This window comes from Hemicordylus capensis, chromosome 4, assembly GCF_027244095.1.
Source record: "Hemicordylus capensis ecotype Gifberg chromosome 4, rHemCap1.1.pri, whole genome shotgun sequence".
NCBI classification, from domain to species: domain Eukaryota; kingdom Metazoa; phylum Chordata; class Lepidosauria; order Squamata; family Cordylidae; genus Hemicordylus; species Hemicordylus capensis.
In genome coordinates, this window is record NC_069660.1 from 306477553 (window position 1) to 306501486 (window position 23934).

At 46.5% G+C, this 23934-nt stretch overlaps 1 protein-coding gene across 3 annotated transcripts in view; it reads right to left on the reverse strand.

The window, feature by feature from the left end:
• ADCY8 (adenylate cyclase 8) overlaps positions 1-23934 on the reverse strand; it is a 196553-nt gene that overhangs the window by 58755 nt on the left and 113864 nt on the right. For all 3 annotated transcript variants that reach the window (XR_008306004.1, XM_053244776.1, XM_053244775.1), the window contains exon 7: positions 15007-15277. Coding sequence is in view for 2 of the 3 variants with exons in the window: in XM_053244776.1 (XP_053100751.1) it covers positions 15007-15277 (271 nt within the window). In the remaining variant the exon portion in view is untranslated. The remainder of the gene's footprint in view (positions 1-15006; positions 15278-23934) is intronic.

A 23934-nucleotide genomic window follows, 5' to 3' on the forward strand; every position in this document is an offset into this window, starting at 1 on the left:
TTCTATTCTTTTCATGGCCTTTATGTGGATAATGGCTAAGGAATGCAAGTCTACACCATTCAATAATTCATGAAACCCATCAAATTGGATTCCAAAGCAGGAGGCACATGCTGCTTCTTAGCAAATTGCAGTGGAACGAATGGGCGAGTTGTTCCTTGGAGACTATGACTATTCATTTGTGAGTACAGGCCATGTCATCTCAGTCTAGAAAGCTGTCTGTGCTCATAGCTGAAGATCGGGGATGAGAAGCCATCCACAATGTTCCTTGGTCTTTGAGGCCCAAATCAATAAAGGGAGGATGGGGTGCCTGACACCAGCAAAGATGCCCCATGTTGTCCATGTGGGGCATAGAGGACAAGTTTAAGTAAGCACAGTTTGTGGCACTGCACAGCATCATTGCTGATCATGTGCCATGTCTGTTAAAGCACCAGCCCTAGGTTCCAATTTCCTGGCTTTGTGAAGCCTAAGAACCAAAATGAGATAACCTTAACTCTGGTCTTAACCCAACAAGTTTTTTTAACCATAGAATTCCTATGGGTTGCGAAGAGGAGGATATTTATAACGAAGAGGAGATTTATAATTACAATGTTTGCAATCCAGGACCCTCCCCAACATTTAGTGCTGCTTCTAAGAAGACAGTCGGCCAAATTTCACTGAGATTACCCCAGTGTTTTTAATAAATTAGGTGTAAAGTGGCTGATCCCATTGCCATCAACGGGACCTTCTTATCTCAGAAGTCAAGTGCAGTTTTCCTGTCAGCATTCTGAAGCAGGACATGGAGGTGATGCAGAGAGTTGAAGGAGTCACCCTCTGACTGCTTGGAAGTTACATTCCATGGCCCCACCCCTTGTTCCCTGAGAGTTCACATTCTAATGATAGGAACAAACATTGCACATGCAACAGAACCCAGTAGCTGGCTCCCCCTGCCAATACCAGAGTACTGGCACAGATGTCAGCATTCTTTCTTCACTGTCAAGCTGGCCACACTCTGTAGAGGTTCACCAGCATTTGCTAGCCACAGACTTTAATGGGGCAGGGAAACCATAATAACATTTTTTGAATTGCTGCTAACTTCACCAAAACACTAAAAGGCACTCTTCCCAGACAAGCCTGAACAGAGTATATCAGTCATTTTCACCAAATTGGAAAGTAATAGATGACATGCTTCAATAAAATTTGGGCAAAAATGAGTCCATGTGTCAATTCTGTGCACTATTTAACTTGCTGCACCTGTGTTGATTTTCATCAGATCAACACATCTGATCAACACATCTGATTTTCATCAGATCAACACATTGCAACATTGCTGAAATTATGCACATTTGTAGATTACACATGCTAAGTTTCAAATTATTAGCTCAAAAATCGGTATTTATAAGTAATACAATTTTGAGGCTTATAAGGGCAGGACTTTTTATTTTTTATTTTTGCTATGTGCTTTAACTGAATAGGCAGTCATGCCATGCAGAGAAACTTTTAAACAGCTGGCAGGGATGCTGGAAGTCACAAGGTAGCCAAAAGTCTATCATAAGCAGTGATGGCCCTTTAATGAGGCATGGTGAGGTGGTCACCTCAGGCGTTAGATTATTGGGGAACCAGCAGGTTAGCAAGATGCTCATTGCCATCTTCACTGGAGCAGCTCTTTGGGCTCAGTCTGACCTTTGCAAGGAACATTGCTTGCTACATTCCTTGCAAAGCCTACAAGAAGCACAAGGAGGAAAGATAAGGCTGCTAGCAAACTTCTTTCCTCCATGACCCCCTTTCAAAGCTTGCAGGGGTCAGTTCTGAAAGGGGATGGCTCCCCCACAGGGCTGGAATACTTTGGGCTGCTCCTGATGAGTTACCAAATAGTTGATGATGGATGGAGAGTCAGAAAAGCATATCAAGGCTTTGATGCTGAGCTTTTGCAATTTGTTTCAATATTTCCTTCATTCCCCGAAGACCAGCTTCCTTGAATAAAAATTCAAAGCTGCACTTGCCCTGATTTTTAAAATTATACTGCCTTCAAAGCCAGTACTAATGACCATTAATGTTACTTCTGCTGATCCCTGTATAACTGCCTGCTCGAAGCTATCCTCACAGGCAGTGGGTGACCATTATAGGGAAACGTTTCTTTTTAACTCCAGTGCTTGAATAAGTAGACAATTCAAGACAGAGAAATGAGCTCTAAATCTCCATGGGGATAAGCAGTTAATTCATGTTTCCGGAGTTCTCTCCCGATGCTCATTGGTTAATTGGATGAGAGGAGATGAGCTTGGGTATTCGAGCAAACTGATCAAAACTGTACCCTCCGGCCAGGTGTGGGATGCCAGTCAGCATTGTGTTGTAGTCACAGAATTCAAAGGTAAGGCTGTAGTCCTCCAAGGATGTTAGAGAACCTTTGGGTTGGAGAGCCCCCACATTTGGGCTTGGGGAGTGGGAGCAAGGGAGGAGGAAATTGGCCTACTTTATTGCCACCATTTTGCCTTTCAGTTGTGCCTATTTAGCTTCTCCCAGGTCATGGTTACTCCCCCCATTGTCCCCGAATTCACCTCAGAAGGATGCTATGCAATGATACAGCATTCTCTTGAGGGGCATTTTAAGGGGGAAATGACAGTCACCATGAGATGCTCCACTACCGCTAGGCAAGTTTCACCTGTACTTCTAAATGTCATCCCCTTAGCTGAAAAATCTCCAGCATGCCTCCCTGGAAATGAGGAGCTGAAATGGGAACCATTTTGGTACAGCCCTGGTTTAGAGTGATTGTCTTCTCATTGGCCCACACACTGTGCAGAAGGTCAGAAAGAAACCCAAGAGGGACACCGGCTCACTGCTTGTGCAGCACTGACCAGCCTGTCACCACTCCTAATGCAGGCAGGGGAGGCTCTGTGCGAACGATGCTGTGTCAGAGCAGCTGTGCCCGACTCCCAATGGGAATGCTGGAGGTTGGGCACAGCTGCCCCACCTGTTGTTAGCCCAGAGCCTCCCCCCTCCCCTTGGATATGTAAGCCATTGATGGGATCCAATTGCTGCATGAGGCTGGCCTGTGTATCCTGTGTTCCTTCCAAATCCTCCTTTTTAAAAACAGCCCTTCTTACTACTAGATACGTGACTCTTACAACATGGAGGAAATTGCAAATGGATATCGATGCAACGTGCTACAGATGGAAATGAAATGGAGACACTCTGATGGGCTCACATGCGCCTAAGAAACATTGTGAATCCTAACTACAAGACCAGGGTCCCCTTGTTTCAGATCTTGAAAGAGCTCCTGTGGCTTTAAGAATTGCCAGAAGGGAGAATTCTGTCAGGTGTGACTCTTCTGGCTGCATAGCACTGCAATGTTCCAACAAGCCACACCTGGCAGGATTTACCCTTTTGGGCAACTCTTAAGGATGCAGGAGCCCTTTTAAGATCTGAATCTAGCAATGGTGGCTTAAACTTCCCAGATATTGCTGGACTCCCATAATCCACAGTCACAATCTGGAGACCCAAGGTTGGAAATTCTCTTAAATCAAGATGAATATCACTTGCATAGCAGATGCACATGAAGAGTCAGTGTTGTGTGGCAGCTTTCAAGCTCTCTTGTTTCTAGGAGCCCTTTCTTTGCAGGTGTGCCATGAAAACCCTAGCACATGGGAACATAGGAAGCTGCCATATACCAAGTCAGACCATTGGTCTATCTAGTTCAGTGTTGTCTACACAGACTGGCAGCAGCTTCTCCAAGGTTGCAGGCAGGAATCTCTCTCAGCCCTATCTTGGAGATGCCAGAGGGAACTTGGAACCTAGATGCTCTTCCCAGAGCGGCTCCATCCCCTGAGGAGAATATCTTACAGAGATCACACATCATCTCCCATTCATATGCAACCAGGTCAGACCCTGCTTAGCTAAGGGGATAAGTCATGCTTGCTTCTACAAGACCACAAGGGATTCTGGGAAGTGTTCTGGGGTACATATTCATACTCATGTAGGACAGTGGTCAGGATCTGCGTGAACTGAAAGTGCACCCTAGAGCACACTTAAGCACTCTCCCTCAAGACACAAAATGGAAGCCACTCTTGTGGCAAACTGACATTGGCCCAGTAGTTGCTGGTGCGGGTGCACCGGGGGGGAGGCGAGAGGCTCTTTTAAGCATCAACCAGTAGATGCTTACCTCTGTTCCAGCTGCACCTGCCAACCAGGTGATTCCCTGTGGTGGGGGAATAAGCTCTGCCACTCACCTGGCCACTGGCGGGGGATTGGCTCTGCAGAAGCCAGCTGAATGGTGGAGTTGATCCCCTGCTTCAGGAAGTGCTAGTTTGCAGGTGCAGCTGGAGCAGAGGTAAGCACCTACTGATTGATGCTTAAATGGGCCTCCCGCCACCACACCCCCCCAGGGCACCTGCAGCGGCCTCTACTGCATTGTCCACCATCTCTAAGTCCTTATCAGACTATCAGCAAGGGAAGAGAGCTGGTCTTGTAGTACCAAGCATAACTTGTCCCCTTAGCAAAGCAGGGTCCATCCTGGTTGCATATGAAAGGCACTGTAAGATATTCCCCTCAGGGGATGGAGCCGCTCTGGGAAGAGCATCTAGGTTCAAAGTTCCTACCCTGGCATCTCCAAGATAAGGCTGAGAGAGATTCCTGACTGCAACCTTGGAGAAGCCGCTGCCAGTCTGGGTAGACAATACCAAGCAAGATGGACCCATGGTCTGACTCAGTATATGGCAGCTCCTTATGTCCCTATCAATCTAGGCATACTAAATGCATGGGGCAGGGGAGCAGGGTCATAACAGCAGGCCCCACTTCTGCTATACTGTGTCCATCTGAAGATCTTTCACACATCCTATGCATGTAGATTCTCTACATATAGGGTTTTCTCCATGAAACGGGAGACCCTTTTCCAGAGCTTCCAATTACATCAAGAAACTCCTGTGTGCATTCAGTTGTGCAAACATAGGTAATCTTCTGATTTTCAGATGAATGCATGTGGGTTGGGGATGGGGACTATGCACAAAACCTTCTCTCCTCCCTGCTCATTGATAGGGGTTCAGTTTGGCCTACCTCACAGGGCTGTTGTGAAGAGAGAATGAGGGAAAATCTGCATGTGTCAGCCTGAGTTCTTGAGAAGAAAGGCAAAATACAAACATGATAAATAAATAAGGCCAGGTGTAGCTGGAATTACAGACAATGGGAATAACAGATGGTGTGCATATTTTTGCTTCTTGCTTATGGGGACAAGAAACACTGCAAGCAGTAGAGCAGGAAGAAGACAGACCTGTCACATTCTGGCTACATTTGGACATAACGCGAAACCAGAGTTGAAGGGGTCTCCAGTTAAAATTTCTGTATATCTGAATGTGTGCAACTGCAGTTCTGGCCAGAAATGGACCTGCAGTTTTCGGTCCATTTCAGACCTCCCCAGACTCTGATTTGTACCTTCAGTATGTAGTGAGTTTTGCCTGGTTTAGCAGTGCCAGCATATGAACACGGCACTGCAGTCTTGCTCTTTGGCAACCGGAGTTGAGGGAGGAAGCTCCTCCCTTGCTCCAGCTGCCATTGGCTGCCGGGTCTGTCCTTCAGTTAAGAAGGAAGCCCAGGTAGCCAGTTCCCCCTTCTCTCTGCAGTCTCGCTGACTGCAGAGAGGGAGCTCTCCATTATTTCTGAATTTGGATGGGAAAGCAGGGGGAGTGGGGAGCAGAACATAATGGACCCGCAGTCCGCATTACATGCAAATGCGACCACTGGTTTTCTGGAATATTTGGTACCATAACATCAGTGCAGTGCATGCTATTATGCAAAAAGAGCAAACCAGAACCATACGTGCTCAGAGCAAACACCCACACACCCACACACACAACATCTATCAAACTTATGTTTTGCAGATACAGAAAACTCAATTCCATGTACAGCTTCAGTTTGTAGGTGGCCAGAGGTATTTCTTCACAAATGACTTGCGTGGGTTTTGTACATCAGAGCAAATGCCTGCTATGCAAAGGGTAGCTAGCTGGCAAAGCAACATCCATACGCGACCAAGTCATAGCGCCAGTTATGCGTACGTTTCAGATCAAGACATGGAGAACAGGACACGAGATGTGGTGTCATGATGGATCTGTCTGGTGAGGTGAGGAGGGAAGGGAACTCCAGCCAACCTTCTCCCACTGTGACGCATCAATCTTTCACACACAGCAGAAAGACTGGTATCTTAGGGCATTTTAACCTTTTCCTCCTTAATTTCTTCAAGCAGACAGCCTTCACAAGGGATTTTGTGACAGCAAAAAAACCCCTGTCAGATCCTATAGGGCTTGTGGCAAAGGCTGCTGAAAAGGGACTGCCGCTTGAGCTCTCCATTTTGAGCAAAGTGTTCATAAATGAGTAAGGCAGTTCACACTAGCCTGATTCAGGCATTATTCTGAACAACTGTACAGAGGTCTGTGTGCTTGTGCGTGTGTACCTGCATTCATTTAAAAGTGATTCTGTATACAGGCCCTTCAAATGCATGGTACAGATAGGAAGTGTACTACTGTACCTGCATGCAACATAACACACAAATGACTGTACCTGTGTACAGATCTGACCTGTGTATGCTGTACACTCATTGTACGAGTGTTGGACATAGGTCCAACATAGGTCTACTATTATATCTAGGATAGCATAAGTGTCCTACCCTAGTTCAGCAGCTGTTGTACTATTTTCTGGACGGGTGGAAGGGAAACAGGATGGTCGAAGGGGGAGGAAGTGACTGTCTGGGAGAGAGAAGCGGGGTCAGATGGTACTGTCCTACCCAGCTCTCCTACCCAGCACTTGACCGAGGTAGAAGGAATTGCCCTCTGACCCACCTTCTCTTTCCCAGACGATCACTTCCTCCCCCTCCAATCTTGTTCTTTCCCTTGCACACAATCACAACAAAGAAGCTTGCACGGCTCCCAAACTAGGGTAGAACCCTTGTCCTACCCTAATTATAATTGTGTGAACTGCCTTTATGCCTAGAAAATCATTTCCAGAGGCATAGCTATAATGACAAAAAAGGGCAAATGGGGAAACAAATGTCCCTGGGCCCCTGAGAGAGGGAGGCCCACCAGTTGAGTAACAGCTTGATCTTGGGTCTCTCTTTCCCACTTCTCTGAAAAAGAAGCCAGGGAGTTGGAAGTGGGAATGTGGGCTCATTTCACTGTTTGTCCCATGGCCCACTTCAGCCTTGCTATGCCCCAGGCCACTGCTCAAGATTCTGTTTCACCCTTCAAATATTCTGGCACACTCTAGTGTGACCAAAAGACATGACCCCGGGGACCCCAGGATGAGGAGAGCTGGTCTTGTGGTAGCAAGCATGACTTGTACCCTTTGTTAAGCAGGGTCTGCCTTGGTTGCATATGAATGGGAGACTACATGTGTAAGCACTGTAAAATATTCCCCTCATGGGATGGAGCTGCTCTAGCAAAAGGACCAGCATTCTTGCATGCAGAAGGTTCCAAGTTCCTTCCCTGGCATCTCCAAGATAGGGCTGAGAGAGATTTCTGCTTGCAGCCTTGGAGGAGCCGCTCCCAGTCTGTCTAGACAATACTGAGCTAGGTGGACCAATGGTCTGACTCAGTATATGGCAGCTTCCTATGTTCATTTGGGTCTATGGGTCCATGACTTGATACTCAATGGTTGAGGTCACTCATGGTCAGTAGGGCAGGGAGCAGCCCACACCCCATGGGTGTCATCATAAGTGTTGCTACTTTCCCTTATACTTCTCCCCGCCCAAGAGATTCTGGCAATATACAAACACTTGCTACACCAACAGGTCCTGCTTCAGTGGCAGGCTGCAGAGCCACGTGATGCAGGAGCACAAATGGAGGGGCCGGCAGGTGCAACTTGCTTCCTTCATGTGGTGGAGGAAAGAAGTTAGCAGTGAGCTAACTAACTTTACTCAGTTAGCAGTGACCCCTGCTAACTGAATAAAAAGGCACTTTTTAAAGTGGTGAATCTCTTCGGTTTATCATGGGGAGAGCAACTGGTCCTATCAACGCCAGCACAGAATTTCTTCAATAGTTGATGCAGGTGTTACCTTGCATTTCTTTTTCGATTGTGAGCCATTTGGGTACAGGGGAGCATCTTCTTATTTATTTTTCTTTGAAAATCACTGTGAAACCTTCTGTTGAAAAGCAGTGTCTAAATATTTGTAGTCACAGAGAACAGCAAGTGAGTGGGTGACTTTGCATGCACCACTGCGCCAGCGTGCACAGAGGCTGGCTGGGTAGCTAGCTGGCTGTCCTGCCTTGAGCCAAGAGGTGAAGTTGCTGGCCTGGCTGGGGAGAGCAGGCTGGGGGACCCATAGGGGTGGGGGGCAGGAGGACAGTGTGTGTGGTAAACCGAGTCAGGAGATGAATTCATGGTTAAGAAGCAGGGGCCTTGAGAACTCTACACCTAGACAGCAGACTGAGCAGACATATAGCTCACCTGGTTATCAGCTTCACAGTGGTGAGCCGTATTTATTCTCAAATTATCCAGTTTTTATTCAAATGTGCACACATAATACCAATAACCATATGCACATTTTATGCAAAGTAGAGACCTTTGGGAGACCTTTTTGGTGAAACGTGTCCTCTATTTTTTGGTGATAGGTATCGACCTTTTTCACCATCTGGACTTGGCAGCCCTCCCAGTAGGGGTGTGCAATTTGGGTTTTCGGTTATTCGGTTCGGGACCCAAACCAAATCACCCCCGTTCTGTTCTGTGCCCGAATCTGGGCTATCCGGATCACCCCTGATTCGGTTCGGATTTGGATTAAATCTGAATCCGAATTGATTCGGGTAAGAAAAATGAGTCCCAGGGGCAAAATAGTGGGGTGGGGTGGTAGTGCCCAATGGTTGGAGGCTACCACCCAAATTTCAGGGGAATTTGGCAAAGGGCTGATTTTTGGGGAATTTTTGAAGTTTTCGTGTCTTTGGGGCAGATCGGGGGCATAGCGTGGGATCTGGGCAAAAAGAGTGGTGTGGGGTGGTAGTTCCTAATGGGTGGAGGCTACCACCCCAATTTCAGAGTGATTGGGCAGAGGGATGATTTTTGGGGAATTGTTGAATTTTACACGTCTTTAAGGTTTTTCCCCATAGAGAAGCATTGAGGTGTCAGCAAATGTATAGCTTCACGCTGGGGGCAAAGGGGTGGCCTAGAGCAGTGTGGGGTTGGTGGTAGTGCCAAGTAGGGTCAAGGAAGCTACCTGAATTTTTTCAAAGGATTTGGGCAGCGGGCTGATTTTTGGGGAATTGTTAAAGTTTACGCGTCTTTAAGGTTTTTCCTCATAGGGTATACATGGAGCTTTCAGCAGCCCCATAACTGCACTTGGGGGGTGCTGGGGTGGCCCAGAGCGAGTGGTAGTGTAGTGCACATAGGGTGCCAACCACCCCCATGGGTTTCTAACCCATGGGGTACAGGGTTCTGTTGTTTCAGAGGTATTCTGAGTGTGGATTCTATGATAGCTAATGAGATTTTCAATGAAACACCATGAATCCACTCTAATTTGCTATCGTAGAATCCGTACACGGGCTGCCCACAGTCTGGCTCTGCTAGTGAGTGTTAGTTTCTGCACTGAGCTCTCCTTTGATTCTATCTAACAGAATGCAATTTCCATGATTTTTGACTTGACTAAGGGCAATCCTGCACATGGATCTCATTCAGTCCGTCTGCTCTCCATGCTCGCTTTGATCTCCATCATGAGGTTGCAGCCCACCCTTTAGCTAATGAATTTATGAAACGATTCAGAGATAGCAATTTTGAAGTGGGGGGGAGGTATTCAAAATATGCCACATCATAGGTTCTTGCAGCTCGGTATGGGATAAGCTACTACCTGAGTTTACTAGGCCAGTTCATTGAAGATACATTTCTAATAGCCTAATGCGCATTTTCAACTACCTTATACTGTGTCGAACCATTAGTTATTAGTATATTTATATCCCATCTTTCTTCCATTACAGAATGCAAGGCAGTATGCATGGATGGGGTTCCCAGGTGGCCTCCCACCTGGGCACTGAGAAGACTTGCTTAGTCTCAGTAAGGTGGCTGCATCATGTGCCTTCAACACTAACGCTTATTTGCTTTGACTGGCAGCAGCCTACAAGGTCACAGGCCAAGGTCTGTTCCTCAGCATCTTAGACCTGAGATACTTTACCTAGAGATTCCAAGGAGCCATTGTTTGAATAATGGATGAGAAAGGTCAGGCAGCTCTTGATGAAACCTACCATTTTAGCTAAACCATAGTTCCCCAATAGCTTTCTAAAAACTGTTGGTCTACATCCAGACTCATGCTGTTTGAGTGGGAAGGACAATCCCCCCTTCCTGTGCTGCATGCAATGCCAGTTAAAAATACACCCTGTGAAGAATCTCAAAGAAGAACTCGAGAACAAAGGATTACTGTGGTTGCACTGCAGTAGCTATAAGAATGTTATGGTTGCTAGGAAGATTGGCTGCATTTGCACGTAACACAAAACCAGAGGCGAAGGAGCCTCCAGCTTCATTTTCCAAAAATCCAAATGCATGCAACTGCAGTTGAGGGGGAAAAAATGGACCTGTGGTTTCCCTCCCTGAATAGTGATTTGTACCTTCGGTCTGTAGTGAGGTCGGCCACCTGTACTCCGGTTTAGCAGTGCCAGCATGATATCCAAATGCTGGCACCACAGTCTGGTTGCTTTGCAAGTGGAGTTGAGGGAGGAAGCTCCTCCCTTGCTCTGGCTGTTATTGGCTATCACAGCTGTCCTTCTTCAGTAAAGAAGCAAGCCCAGGAAGCCAGATCCACCCTCCTCTCTGCAGTCAGAGAGACTACAGAGAGGCAGCTCTCTTGAATATCCAAATTTGGATGGGAGCATTGGGGGAGGGGGGGAAGCAGAACCGTGGGTCCATTGGACTTGCAGTTCTGGAGTATAGGCAAATGCAGCCATTCTGTTACTTGCTATACCATAGTTTGGCTGCTGTGAAGGGAGAGAGCAGATAGGATTCAGCAGCTGGAAATGACAGTGGGGGAAATTGGAGTGGGTTGAGCATCATCATCATCATCATCATCATTACATTTATATCCCACTCTTCCTCCAAGGAGCCCAGAGCGGTGTACTACATACTTAAGTTTCTCTTTCACAACAACCCTGTGAAGTAGGCTAGGCTGAGAGAGAAGTGACTGGCCCAGAGTCACCCAGCTAGAATAATAGCTGAATGGGGATTTGAACCCGGGTCTCCCCGGTCCTAGTCCAGCTCTCTAACCACTACACCACACTGGCTCCGAAAGGGCAGGGGAAAAGGGCTAAGTTAAGAAACAAGGCTGCAAAAGAATAGAGGGAAGGGATAGGAAGGGAAGGGAACACAAAGGAGCTAGGGAAATTAAAAGGAGGAGATAACCTGTTGTCAAGTGGAAAGGAGGAAGTAAAGGGATCAAGTCTAAATCCTTCCAGGTAAATTCCTGTGAGTGATACAGTTACTTCAGAGTGTCTGAGTCTACTTCCCAGTTACACAATCATGTACAACTATTTCATGAAGAGTCTGTAACAGACAGGCCTACAGTTGTTCAGCCTACAGCTAGAAGTGAGGAAAGAACTCCAGAAGGGAAAAGTCTGTGAGCTGGTTTGGATCCTTGTGATAAGGAAGGGAATGCACCAAGAGCACACTCATTGGGCGTCCTCTGTGGACATCTCAATACCTCCTTGGAATACCCCTTTATCATGAGTGTGTGTGTGTGGGGTGGGTGGGTTGTTGTTCATCTGGATGGTCTCTTTACAGATGCTCCAAATACTTGTTTAAAAACCAATAAAGTGGGAAAGGGATATGCCGAGAGCATGTATGGATGTCTGTGTAGGACATCCTGCCTGACAGGCAAGCTCTTGACATGTCCCCTTCCTATTTGTTTAAGCAAGGGTTGGTATGGTCTGAACTGACTCTGTATTTGAAGTAGAAGAAAGAAACTAAGTCCAAAGTCATAGCCAATTATCAATTAGTAACTGAGGAGAGTGCAATAGGCCATCGAATAAAAACCTGTAAATAGATATATCTTGATTTTGGATCTACAATAAATGTTTGTTTTTGAAAATTAAACTTGTCAACTTCTTCCTTTACTCATGATCTCCTGATTTGGTTGACTTCCTGCCTAATGTCTCAATCAGCTACTGAGTTTGAAAAGGGACAAAAATCTTAATTAAAAGGCAAAAATGGAATTGACCAATTTCAGCCAGATAAGGGTTCTCCACACTGTCCCCAGCCTTCAGGGACATATTCTTGTGGGGAGGGGCATCAGGGCAGCACAGTGAAGGGATGGAATCACTAAAAATCACCTCTCTCCCACTTGCATGAATGAAACTGTCATGCTCCAAGGGGGAGGAGGTGTGTTCCTGGCCCTTTGTGACTCCAGAATCCCAGAATGAGAACAGCCAAGGTCAGCCTCGGAGCAAGCCAAGGGAGGAGATAACTTTATAACCTTAGCCGTCCTCCTGCTCACTACATCCAGCTGGTTCCCTCTCCAAGGGAACTTTGGCTGCCATGCTCAAAAACAGCCCTCATCATCGGCTGCCTTGGTTTTAAATGCCATCATACAGAACTGGCAGGGCTTAAAGCCTACTCCAAGCCCCACCTCCCACCCTGGTATCACTTCCTGCTTCCTGCCATGCCCAACATGGTAGCCCAACTGAAGCTGTTCCCTGTAGCTCTCCCTGCCTCTGCTGCTCAATCCCACCATGACGCAAACGGCCTGGAACCATCTCACCCCTGCTCCTTTCAGGTGAAGACCGAAGCCCAAAAGAAGGGACGCCATGCTCCCTGCGCTCCCTGCCAGAATCTACAGGGCCACTCAGGCAACCAGGGAATGTGACATCCCAACAGAAACATTCATCCACTCATACAACATTAGTCTGGATGTAGACCATTGGTTCAGAGGCATCACTGGGCCTCCAAGCACTGAGTTGAATCTGGGATGTTTTGTTTATAAACCAGGTACTCTACCACTGAACTATGGCCCAGCCTTAAAGGTTTGTCAAGTTACAGGCTGGATTGTCACTGACACAAACTGAGAGTGAAAAAAACCAAACCACTCAGACAGACTTTGTGGACCAAATAGGGTTTCTAGATGATGTTATATTTTTCAAAGTGTGCCATCCTATGGAAAACATTCTGGAGAATCTGTTCACAATGCACATTGCTAGTGCTACCCTAGAGAAGCATTCCCCATTCCCTCATCTCCTGTATCCTTCTTGCCTTCCACTGTCTAAATTTAGATTTAAGATACTGAAGGCAGGGATCCTTTCTTTTTTATTTTTCTGTAAAGTGCAATTGCTGGCGCTATGTTATTAATAACAACAACAACAACAACAACAACAACAACAACAATAAATAAAAAATTAAAAACCACACTACTCGGGACAGCACGAATACTACAATGCTATCTTTAATTTTTCTTTAGTTATCCTAGACCCTTGGAAAGGGCCCGATAATTAAAGTACCAAATCCAGTCAATAATATCTGGTAGACTGTGTGTGAATAGATAATAATAAATACTAAATAATAAATAATAGCTATTTTTCTATAGCAGGAAGGTATGCATAGATTATCCACTGATGTTGTAATCTCTTGGGGGAAGTATCACTATTGGAACACAAAATCATTATGCCACAATACACCCTCCCACACTTCTGGGTTTCTGATAAAGGGACAGAATCACAAGCACAGCAAATTCCTATGCAGATTAAGGCCTAGTTCTGAAATTAGCACTGTAACTCCTCAGAGGTATATCCCAGACCTATACAAAGTGGGGCTTCTTCACTTTGGGGACCACTTCGGGGGTTCTGAAGGGTCCCCAATTTGCTTTAGCCTCCTTTGGCACTGCTTTGAGGGGGCTTGCTTCAGGTTGAGCCGAACCTTTTGGTGCCTCACCTCCCACCTCACTCCACACCCCTCTCACTACTTACTAGGACCACCAAAGGCAAGGAGAAAAGGCTCTTGTCTTTCCCTTCACTCCTCTCTGCAAGGAAGTGAACAGTCATGTCCTGTGACTTAAGTTTTATAAAGGTGACTTTTTTCCTTTCCTCAAGGAGTCCTAGGAATGCTGCAGATGCTTCTGGGATATGTAGTCTTTTTTGAGGCTGCAGAAGTGGCTGCAGCCTTGGAATACACTACAAACCCCAGGATCACCCACACCATTTCTCCTCATCCCTGCCAGTCCTGGTGAGTAGTTTGAATGGTAGCGGGTGAGCCAAAGTGTTTAGCTCGGTTTGCTTTGATCCCCTGAGGCAACACTTCACTCCAGGCTGAAGGGGGTCAAAGTGGGCTGCCCCCAAATATACTCTCAAAGTTTTGCACAGTATTCACCACGTCTTATAGCAGATGTGGTGGTAATTCTTTACCTGGACTATACCACTTCAGAGGTAAGCATATACCAACATCTAAAGGAAACGAGATTCTGTGTCTGAACTATATCATTTCTGAGGTGGATACTCACATGGCTAAGCTATTTATTGTACAAAGTTCTTACTACACAGAAAACTAACAAGTCAAGGAGAAGGATTCTAGAAGAGCCTTCTTCCAGACATGATAGTCTTCTATGTTCAGATTCCCCCCACCCCTGCTGAGCTGCATTCAGTCATATGAGCTCCCAGTTACAGTCTGAAGTGGTACAAAATGGTTGCAGCTTTCCCACCTCCTCTGCTCTTTGTGAAAACTAAGGCTAGGTTCCAGATCACGATGCTGAAAATAAGCAAAACATTAGCTGCCTGATTATTGCTGGCAGCAATTTAAGCAACTTTGAGGACTGAAAGGCTTCATCTTGTTAGATATAATGAACTTGTTTGGGGTTCCGATTTGATTAACACCAAGCTGTGTGTAACATTTAATTTGGGCAGGGAGGAGGGAGGGGACCTTGGCGCTTTCTGATACTGATCCATAGGTTAATTCTGACCTACAGTGGTTTGCTTAATCATCTGCAGTTCGTGTTAGAGAAAAGGTTAAACAAAAACATGTTTCCTCAGAGGCACCCATTATAGAGACACAGAAAAGCATGCTTACAGAGCAGACGCCATGAAGGACAGAAGTGGAACTTACATGCTGCTTTCCAACAATGTTATCAAAGGGAAGTTCAGGGCTCCAAGACCCTTCCGTGAATGTTGCACCACTGTTTCTCCTGTCTGAAGAAGTGACTGACTCTTTGACAATGTCTTCAGGCAGAGTCAACAGACTTTCCTCGGGCTGTTTGATCAAGTATGTCTCAATGTTGTGCTTTCTCAAGAATTCGTTGCGTTCTTTGCCGTGCCCTTCTTCAACTTTATAATCCCCATTGAGGCAATCCAGGGTAGCCTTGGATATGTGGATTCTCCTGCAGAGGCACAAAGAAGTGACAGAATCAATATAGGCAACAGCCCAGTACAGAACCCTGGATAGTGAGGTGATCCACACAATCAAAAACCTGTGTTCTACCCGGGTTTGGGAGCTGTGTGTGCTCCCAATTTTTGGTTGTATGGAAGCAAGGTAGGAGGGAAACCTGGATAACTTTTCCTCCTATCTTGCTTCCACACAATCACTTCTACCCAGATTTTCCTCTTACCACTCAACTGAAAACTGGGAGAGCATACAGTTCCCAAACCTGGGTAGAACACAGTTTTTGACCGTGTGAATGACCTCAGTATTATTATATTATATTATATTATATTATATTATATTATATTATATTATATTATATTAATTCAATTTCTATACCATCCTTCCAAAAATGGCTCAGGGCAGTTTACACAGAGAAATAATAAATAAATAAGATGGATCCCTGTCCCCAAAGGACTCACAATCTAAAAGAAACATAGACAGACACCAGCAACAGTCACTGGAGGAACTGTGCTGGGGGTGGATAGGGCCAGTTACTCTCCCCCTGCTAAATAAAAGGTGCCTATTTGCCATTAAAAGGTGCCTATTTGCCATGTTAGCAGGGGCTTTCCCCAAGGGATGGTAAACTTTAATTTTCAGTCCTGTTGTATTCCAGTCCACTAACCTGACTTTTCTCAATGGAAAGGAGCTTTTGCATGAATAATAAATTTTGAGAAGTTCGTTCACAAGGAGATTTACCGATGTTGGCAACTTTATCTTTTGTGGATTGACAGTTTAGGTGCTTTATAAGAGAGCCTAAACATGTACGGCATGAATGGGCTGGATATATGATCAGGCCACCTCAATATAATATATGTATGTATGTATTTTTTTAACATATTTGCATACCACCCCAAACTAATTTCTCTGGGCAGATTACAAGAAAAGCAGTACAAATTCAAATACTAAAACACTTTACAATTTAACACAGTCTTAAAACTGTTAAAAATGATTTAAAACCAGTAAATCTAATTAAAAGCCTTGGTGAACAAATGCGTCTTAACTGCCTTTTTAAAAGTTGTCAGTAGCACTGCTCAGATTGAGATCCCAGGGAGATTTGGCTCTTCATCTCTCTAAGTGCATACAGACAGTATTTATATACCACTTTTCAGGTGAACGTTCCAAATTTTTTAATGAGAAATACTCCCAGTATACTGTTGTTATTCATACTATACATCTTAAGAACATAAGTAGATCCCTGTTAGAGCTGATCAGCATCCTGCTTCCAACATCCTGCTTTCCACAGTAGCCAAATGGATACCTCCAGGAAGCTCACAAGCTTGAGATGACAGTAATAGCCCTCTCCCACTGTTTCTCTGCCCCTAAACATGGAAGTTCTATTTAGCCATCACGACTAATAGCCCTTCATAGGCCTATCTTCCATAAATTGATCTAATCCCCTTCCAAAGCCAGAGGCCATCAAATAACCTTGTATTCCATACATTTAATGCCACACGGTATGAAGGAGTACTTCCTTTTCTCTTTCCTGAATCTACTGCCAAGCAATACCACTGAATGATCCCGTGTTCTAATCTGAAATAGATCAGGTATTTATTTTTGCTTAAGCTGTCACGACAATGGATCTTATGTGTTTTTCAGGCCACGATCAACCATCTCTGTTATGAAATATTAATGTTAAAAAATCTTAAGTGAGTGCCTGTGATAAAGCATACTAGCTGCCCAGTGGCAGAGGGAGCCCAGCAGCGGCCTGGGTTCAGCCTGCCGTCGCGGCCCCCTAGCCCCGCCCCCTGCATCAGATGTCAGCATCTGACCTCAGATGCAGGGGGCAAAGGTTAGCCACACCCCCTGCCTCTTGATGTCCAGCACAGGGGGCATAATTTAGCTCACAAATGAGGCAACGAGGCCCCATTTGTGAGCAAAATTGGCCAGCACCGCGTTCGCAGCACGGCCGGAGAGTCGTTCCTGGCCACGTTGCGAATGCAGTGCTGGCTGGCTTTAGCTCACAAACTGGGCCGCGCGACCCTTTCTTGTGAGCTAAACCATGCCCCCACATCTGGCATCAGACAAGGCTGGTGGTGGCTGGGGAATGAGGCACAGCCCCTGAGGGGCAGCGGCCTGCGTTCTTTGATTCCATTTGCTCAATGGTGGCTCTGCCCCTGTAGCTGTCTGTACACAAATCAAATGCTGGTATACCATGTTCTATGTGACTTCTTCAGTCAGTCCCTTCTCTGGTAAAGATAACCACCATCAGGTTCATTCACTTAAGACCAACTGTGACAGATTTTAGTTGCATGTCACTACTCAGTGTTGTACCCAGGTTTGGGAGCTGTGTGCACACCCATCTTTCGGTTGTGTGGGAGCAAACAACTAGGTAGGAGGAGGGAGAAGTGATTGTGTGGGAGGCAGGAGCTGGGTAGGACTGCTTTTCCTCCTACCTTGGTCAAATGCTGGGTATGAAAGGAAATGTTGGTCTGTGCTACCCAGCTCCTGCCTCCCACACAATCACTTCTCCCTCCTCCTGCCTAGTTGTTTGCTCCCACACAACTGAAAATGGGGAGCGCACACAGCTCCCAAACCTGGACAGGACATTTATACTACTCAATGCCGCTTGTGTGAACAGCCTTGTTATGTTGCTAGTGCTGGGCCGAAAATGTAGACCAATGGTTTGACTCAATAGAAGGCAGCTTCGTCTGTTAATCTGATGAAGCTCTCTTTCTCTTCCACTTACTGGCTGACATCCAGACTAATGTGGTACTAGTGCAAATAACAAAGATGCACCAAGACAAGAAGGCCACACAGCTGAGTGGATGCTCAGTCTCTTGTGCTCTTGGTCTGCTTGTGCAAGCATTGCAATTGTGCAACAGAGAGAACAGATAGCTTTAAATCAGGGGTGTCAAACACAATTTGCGTGGTGGGCTGGATTTGATCTGATTGCATCTCCAGGGGGCTGCATCCACCTTGCACCGCCTTCTTGCACCTGCCTCACAGTTTCTGTCTTCTTCCTGCTCCAGCCTCTTTCTCTCACTCTCTTCCTCCCTCTCTCTTCTTTTAACACCAGAATATGCTCTGGGGGGGGGGGTTATGTTTGTTTGTTGTGTTTTAAAGAAATTCTGAGCCAGCCAGCCAGCCAGCTCATTAGCTCTCCCTCCCCACTGACTGGGGCCTGCCTCAGCCAGTCCTAGTGAAGAACTATGCTAGCCTTCGCTTCTTCTGAGTAGCAGTGGCAGGATTAGGCTTTGGGTGAAGGGGAAGGAGCACTGCAGCAGGGGCAAGGGGTAAGGAATGTTGCAGTGGCAGGGGCAGGGATTAAAGAGTGTCATGGCAAGAAGAAGAAGCGAGGTGAGGGTGGTGGGGGCTAAAGAGTGCTGTGGCAGGGGTTAGGAAACTGGTGGCGTTTTCCACACCACTATGGAAAGGAGAAGTGTGGGGGTGGGCAGTGAAACATGGTGACAGTGGCTTGCTGGGGGCCGGACTGCCGAGCTCTGCAGGCTGCATCTGTCTGGCAGTTTGATAGCCCTGCTTTACTGCAACATTATGGACTGAAGAAAAGATTTCACAGCAGGAAGCACACCACAAATTGTGCAAGTACTCCCTGTTGCACCTGTAGCGACACTCATCTCAGGCACAAGCTCCTAACTTGAGGGGACTAACCAGCATGACATCCTTTGCACTCATAAAACGGTAGTTTGGATGACCTTCTTTGTTTTTGGCCATTGAGGAGGAGAGTGTGCAGCATCGGTGTTGAGGAGGTGTGGGGTTAGTTGAGTTGTTTATATCTCACTTTCTTTCAGGATTCTCTGCATCTAGTTTAATTTGCCATTACAATTCAAAGGAATTGAAACCAGAGTCCATTTAAATTAATCAAAGTTTTGCTTCAGCTCCAGAGACCTCACTCAAGTTTGCATGTTAATGAAAATCAAACTGCAACTTTAATTGGTTACATTCACTTGATTAAATAGAAGTAATGAAAGTGGGACATTGACTTCCATCAAAATGCAAATGTAAAGCCCAATTCATAACCTAGTTGAAATTGGGTATACACAATTTGGTCCCATTAATGTCTGGGAGGCACAAAATCAGTTTAGTACTTTGATTTTGCTGACTTGCAGATGGGCTACAAGGGCCGAAGTATATCTGATACAGGAGTTCAGATCTCCTTATCTTTTCTTTTATGGAGAAACCACCTGATAAAATCCTCTGATGTTTCTCTTTAGGAAGAACCCTGAAATTCCTCTTTGAATTTCAGTGTTTCCTTGTACATTGCTCCAGGCAATGCCACAATCTCTCTTGAAGCAAGGACCAGGGAGGCCCCAGAACCAGGACAGCTCCCAGGGCAACAGGCCAGGCCAGGACCACAGTCAGAGTTGAAAAAGTGAGTGCAGAAGTTGGGCGTTAAGGTGGAAGTTGCTCCAGTGCTTTCTCTCTTAGTGAACTGCTGGCTTTTGAAGACTCCTGCTTGGCAAGAAGACTTGACCCTGTACTTCTGTAAACCAGCTTGGGCCTTTTAAAAGGGGCCTCACCCAATCTTGTAAGATCCTGTTCTGGTGACACCATGGGCCATGGCTGGGGGTGTCCTTGGAAGCTTCCTCTGACTCCAAGTTTAAAGGGGAGGGAAGAGGTTTGGAGATTGGGAGTGGCCAGGTGAGTGGAATTCTTCTCCAGCTCACATTTTAATCTCAACTAGGGAAGAATTCAGGGGCCTTGCAATCTTCACCCATTTTATGTTCAAGGGCAGACATGATGAGCAACATTCTGGCACCAGAAAGCTTTGTGTTGGGGCTGATAAGAAACACTGAGGCTCTAAACACAATCTGTGTGTAGAGCCTGGGAGGATAGCCCGCTCTCCTTGAAGACGAGCAGCCGCTCATTGCTGGGTGGCCAAATTGGCCACGCACACAACTATCGGCTCTGTCACGGAGCTGCAGGGATTGGGGGCTGCCTGGCCCCCAGAAGTCCCAGGATGCCCCGCACAAGTGCATGGGGCATCCTGGAGAGACCCCCAACACCAGGGAACTCATTTTAGCCTCTCGGCGGGGGTCTCCTCACGAGTTGCCATGGTGCAGAGCCGTGCCATGGCAAGTCACGATCGGGAAAATGGGGTTGACGGAGCTCTCACTCCGCTAATCCCATTTAAGGGGATGGCTTCTTTGGTGGGTTAGCCGCCAGAGAACCACCAGGCTTGCCCGTGAGCCCGGGGTTCTCACAAAGGGAGAAAACCAGGCTGGGCTCCTTTAGCCCATTTTTCTCCCATCGTGAGAATAGCCTCAATGTCTTATAGAGTTCAGTTCAAATCTGTGGTGTTAGTATGTTCATAGTTGTGGAATCAATATAAGACTTTATTACTTTTTAATTATTAAAGATCCCAGTGAAACTCACTAAACTCAGTACCCAAGAGCTTCAGGGATTCATAATGCTTGCCCTAAAAAATAGATGGCCAAAATGATGCACAGTCTTCCAGCACCAGAATGCCCTCTGCTGGGGGTGCTGCAGTCTTGTGAAGCAGCCGAACACTGCTGAGAAGGAACATTTTTGCAAGCAGCACTACCACAGCAATTCTCATTCTCTTCAATGGTAATAACAGTGATAGCACTGCTTGTGCAACCACTCATTCTCAACAGCGTCGGGGCTGCCTTACGAGTCTGCAGCAGCCCCGGAATGGAGTGTCCTGGTTCTGGAAGGCTGTGCATCATGTTGGCCATTGCAAGCATTATGAATCTCTGAAGCTCTTGGGAATTGAGTTTAGTGAGTTTTACTGGGATCTTTAATGGAGAAGGCTTGTTGTTTAACAACTTTCCCTGGAAGTTAAGTGTTCTTGGGAGTAGGCAAGATGTTCTCAGAGGTGACTTATTCCTAAACTGAGTGTCTCCCTTCTTGGATGTTTAGGAAATAGCCCAAAGAAAATTGGCTGTTAAATGGCTTATAGATGGGGCTGGGTGTGTGTGTATCTGTGGCTTGATGGCTAGTCTCCTGCCTTCTTACAGTCTCTCATCATCACTGTTGAGAAAGGGCAATTCTTATCATGCTAAATATATGAATTGCACTTCTCAAAACGTGTTGAAATAAAGGCCATGTCAGGTAGCAATAACATCTGCACTCTGCAATTAGAGTAGCCACTTTGGATGGAGAAATGGCTAGGCAGATGGATGGAAACTATATTCCATGCAGACCCAGTGATGCAAAGGTTACCACAAATGCATATTTGCAACTCCAGATGTCATATTTGTGAATATGGCCTGCAGGGTAGTAATCCCAAAGTGCCATGTCATTAGGAGGGCAGATGAGAAAGATGCAGCCACTTACCCTGGTAAACTTTAGATTTACTGGAGGGTTTCTCCAGCAATCTTCAAAGGTTTCTCTAGTAGGTTTTCTAGGGGGAAAAAACCCACTGCCTGAATTCTGAATTCACATGGCATCTCAGCCACATTCATGGCAAATGTTAGCATATTGACTTGCACTGAGTATATTGGAGCCTGAGCTCCCTTATGTAGACTGAGAAAACATTTAATAATAATATTGGGAGAATGCACAGTATTGTGAAAATCCACCATTGAGAAGGAGAAGGAGGATTGCTGGTGGTGAATTCTCCCCCACAAAAAACCTCCCCAACTGTTGTAATATCCCAAATTTGCCTGTGAATGGGTCTGCAAAATGGGGGAGGGACTTTGGCCCAACCTTAGTTATTATTAACACATAGCTGAGTTTTGCTAGCAAGGAGATAAGCTGCCTTATCAGGGGTGTATGAAGGTTGGAGCTGGCCCTGGGGCAAGATTTAAGAATGGGCAGGCTTACCTGCCTGCCTTCCTCTTCACAACCAGTCACCAAACTGGCAGCCTTCACTGCAGCTGTGCCCGCATGGCCTGATGATGTTGCCAAGACTGTGTGGCTTGCAGAGGCTAGTAAGGCCTCCCTTAAAGGGACCACCTGTTATCTCTGGGATTGCCACAGAGCTCAGCAGCATTAGAGAGCTGCCAATGAAGCACTCTCTGTGTGGGAAGTGTGGGAGGGTGCAGGAGAGCTGGCTAGTGGCCCCCAGGCAGCAGCAAGGCAGGAGCACCCTCTGTGCAGCACAATCACTTTCTCTATTATCTTAAGAACGTAAGTTCAGCCCTGCTGGATCAGGCCCAAGGCCCATCTAGTCCAGCATCCTGTTTCACACAGTGGCTCACCAGATGCCTCTGAGAAGCCCACAGGCAGGGGGTGAGGGCTTGCCCTCTCTCTTGCTATTGCTCCCCTGCAAATGGTATTAAGAGGCATCTTGCCTCTGAGGCTGGAGCTGGCCTATAGCCACCAGACTAGTAGACATTGATAGACCTGTCCTCCATGAATTTGTCTAAGCCCTTTGTTTTCTAAATGGACATAATATGTTGCTCTTGCTATTCCAGCCATTTGTTGCATGACTGAATAATGGACTGCAGTTGATTTTATTACCATTCTTCCTGTCTTCTCTTACAAGTGGCATCCTCCGCCCTTGTGGGGAATGATCCAGACTGACGGGATCAGTTTGGGTGAATAACCACATGAGGTTCAAGCTCTGTAGGATTGGGAAACTATTCTTGACTTGTAACAGAACCCCCAAAAGTTATTTCATCTATCTAGGAACATGGGAAGCTGCGATATACTGAGTCAGACCATAGGTCCATCTAGCTCAGTATGGTCTACACAGATTGGCAGCAGCTTCTCCAAGCTTGCAGGCAGGAATTTCTCTCAGCCCTATCTTGGAGATGCTGCCAGGGAGGGAACTTGGAACCTTCTGCTCTTCCCAGAGCAGCTCCATCCCCTGAGGGGAATATTTTCCAGTGCTCACACATCAAGTCTCCCATTCATATGCAACCAGGGTGGACCCTGCTTAGCTAAGGGGACAAGTCATGCTTGCTACCACAAGACCAGCTCTCCTCTCTAAAGGGTGCATGGCTGTTGGGGTGGGTGTGACTGTCAGACTGGGCAAAGCAATGGGGGCTTGCATAGAGAGCATCTGCACCTCTGAATTTGCAACTGAACCTTGGTAAGCAATGGATAACCAAACCAGTCCAGCACTCTGTAGAGAAGTTGGTGAACCAGCTGGAGCTGGTAAAAAGTGCTCCTGGCCATCCAGGAACAGAGCTGGCTCCAGCCTCCAAGAGCAATTCCTTGCTGCAAACAGGGCCCTTCAGGAGAAGTGCGACTCTATCTAGGATAAGGCCAGTACCTCCATCTGGCAAGACAGAACCTGCACCAAGAGCATCTCCCTCTTTCTCGGATGAAGTTCCAGCTTCCTTGCCCTCATCCGGCTGGGCTCAGCCTTTCAGCAGCCTCTCTGGGGCTGAGCAGCAGAGCTGGGCAGCAGTGGCCCTGCTGACCAGACTCTCCCCAGAGTTTCATGTTGTATATCAAGGGTGGCCAACCTGAGGCTTTCCAGCTGTGGCTGGACCACAATTCTCATCACCCCCTGCTCCAATTTAATCATTTATTGTAATTTATTGTGGCTGGGGATGAGGGAAGTTACAGTCCAACCACAGGTGGAGAGTGTGAGATGCAATTGTAAGGGCTAGCTATCTAGACCGATTCGGATGTCTAGGGGGGTTCAGGGTTGCATCCTGGCCCCATCACTGCTTAATATTTATGTAAATTCTTTAATCAGGTGACTGCAGGATTTAGATACACACCTGAAAGTTGACA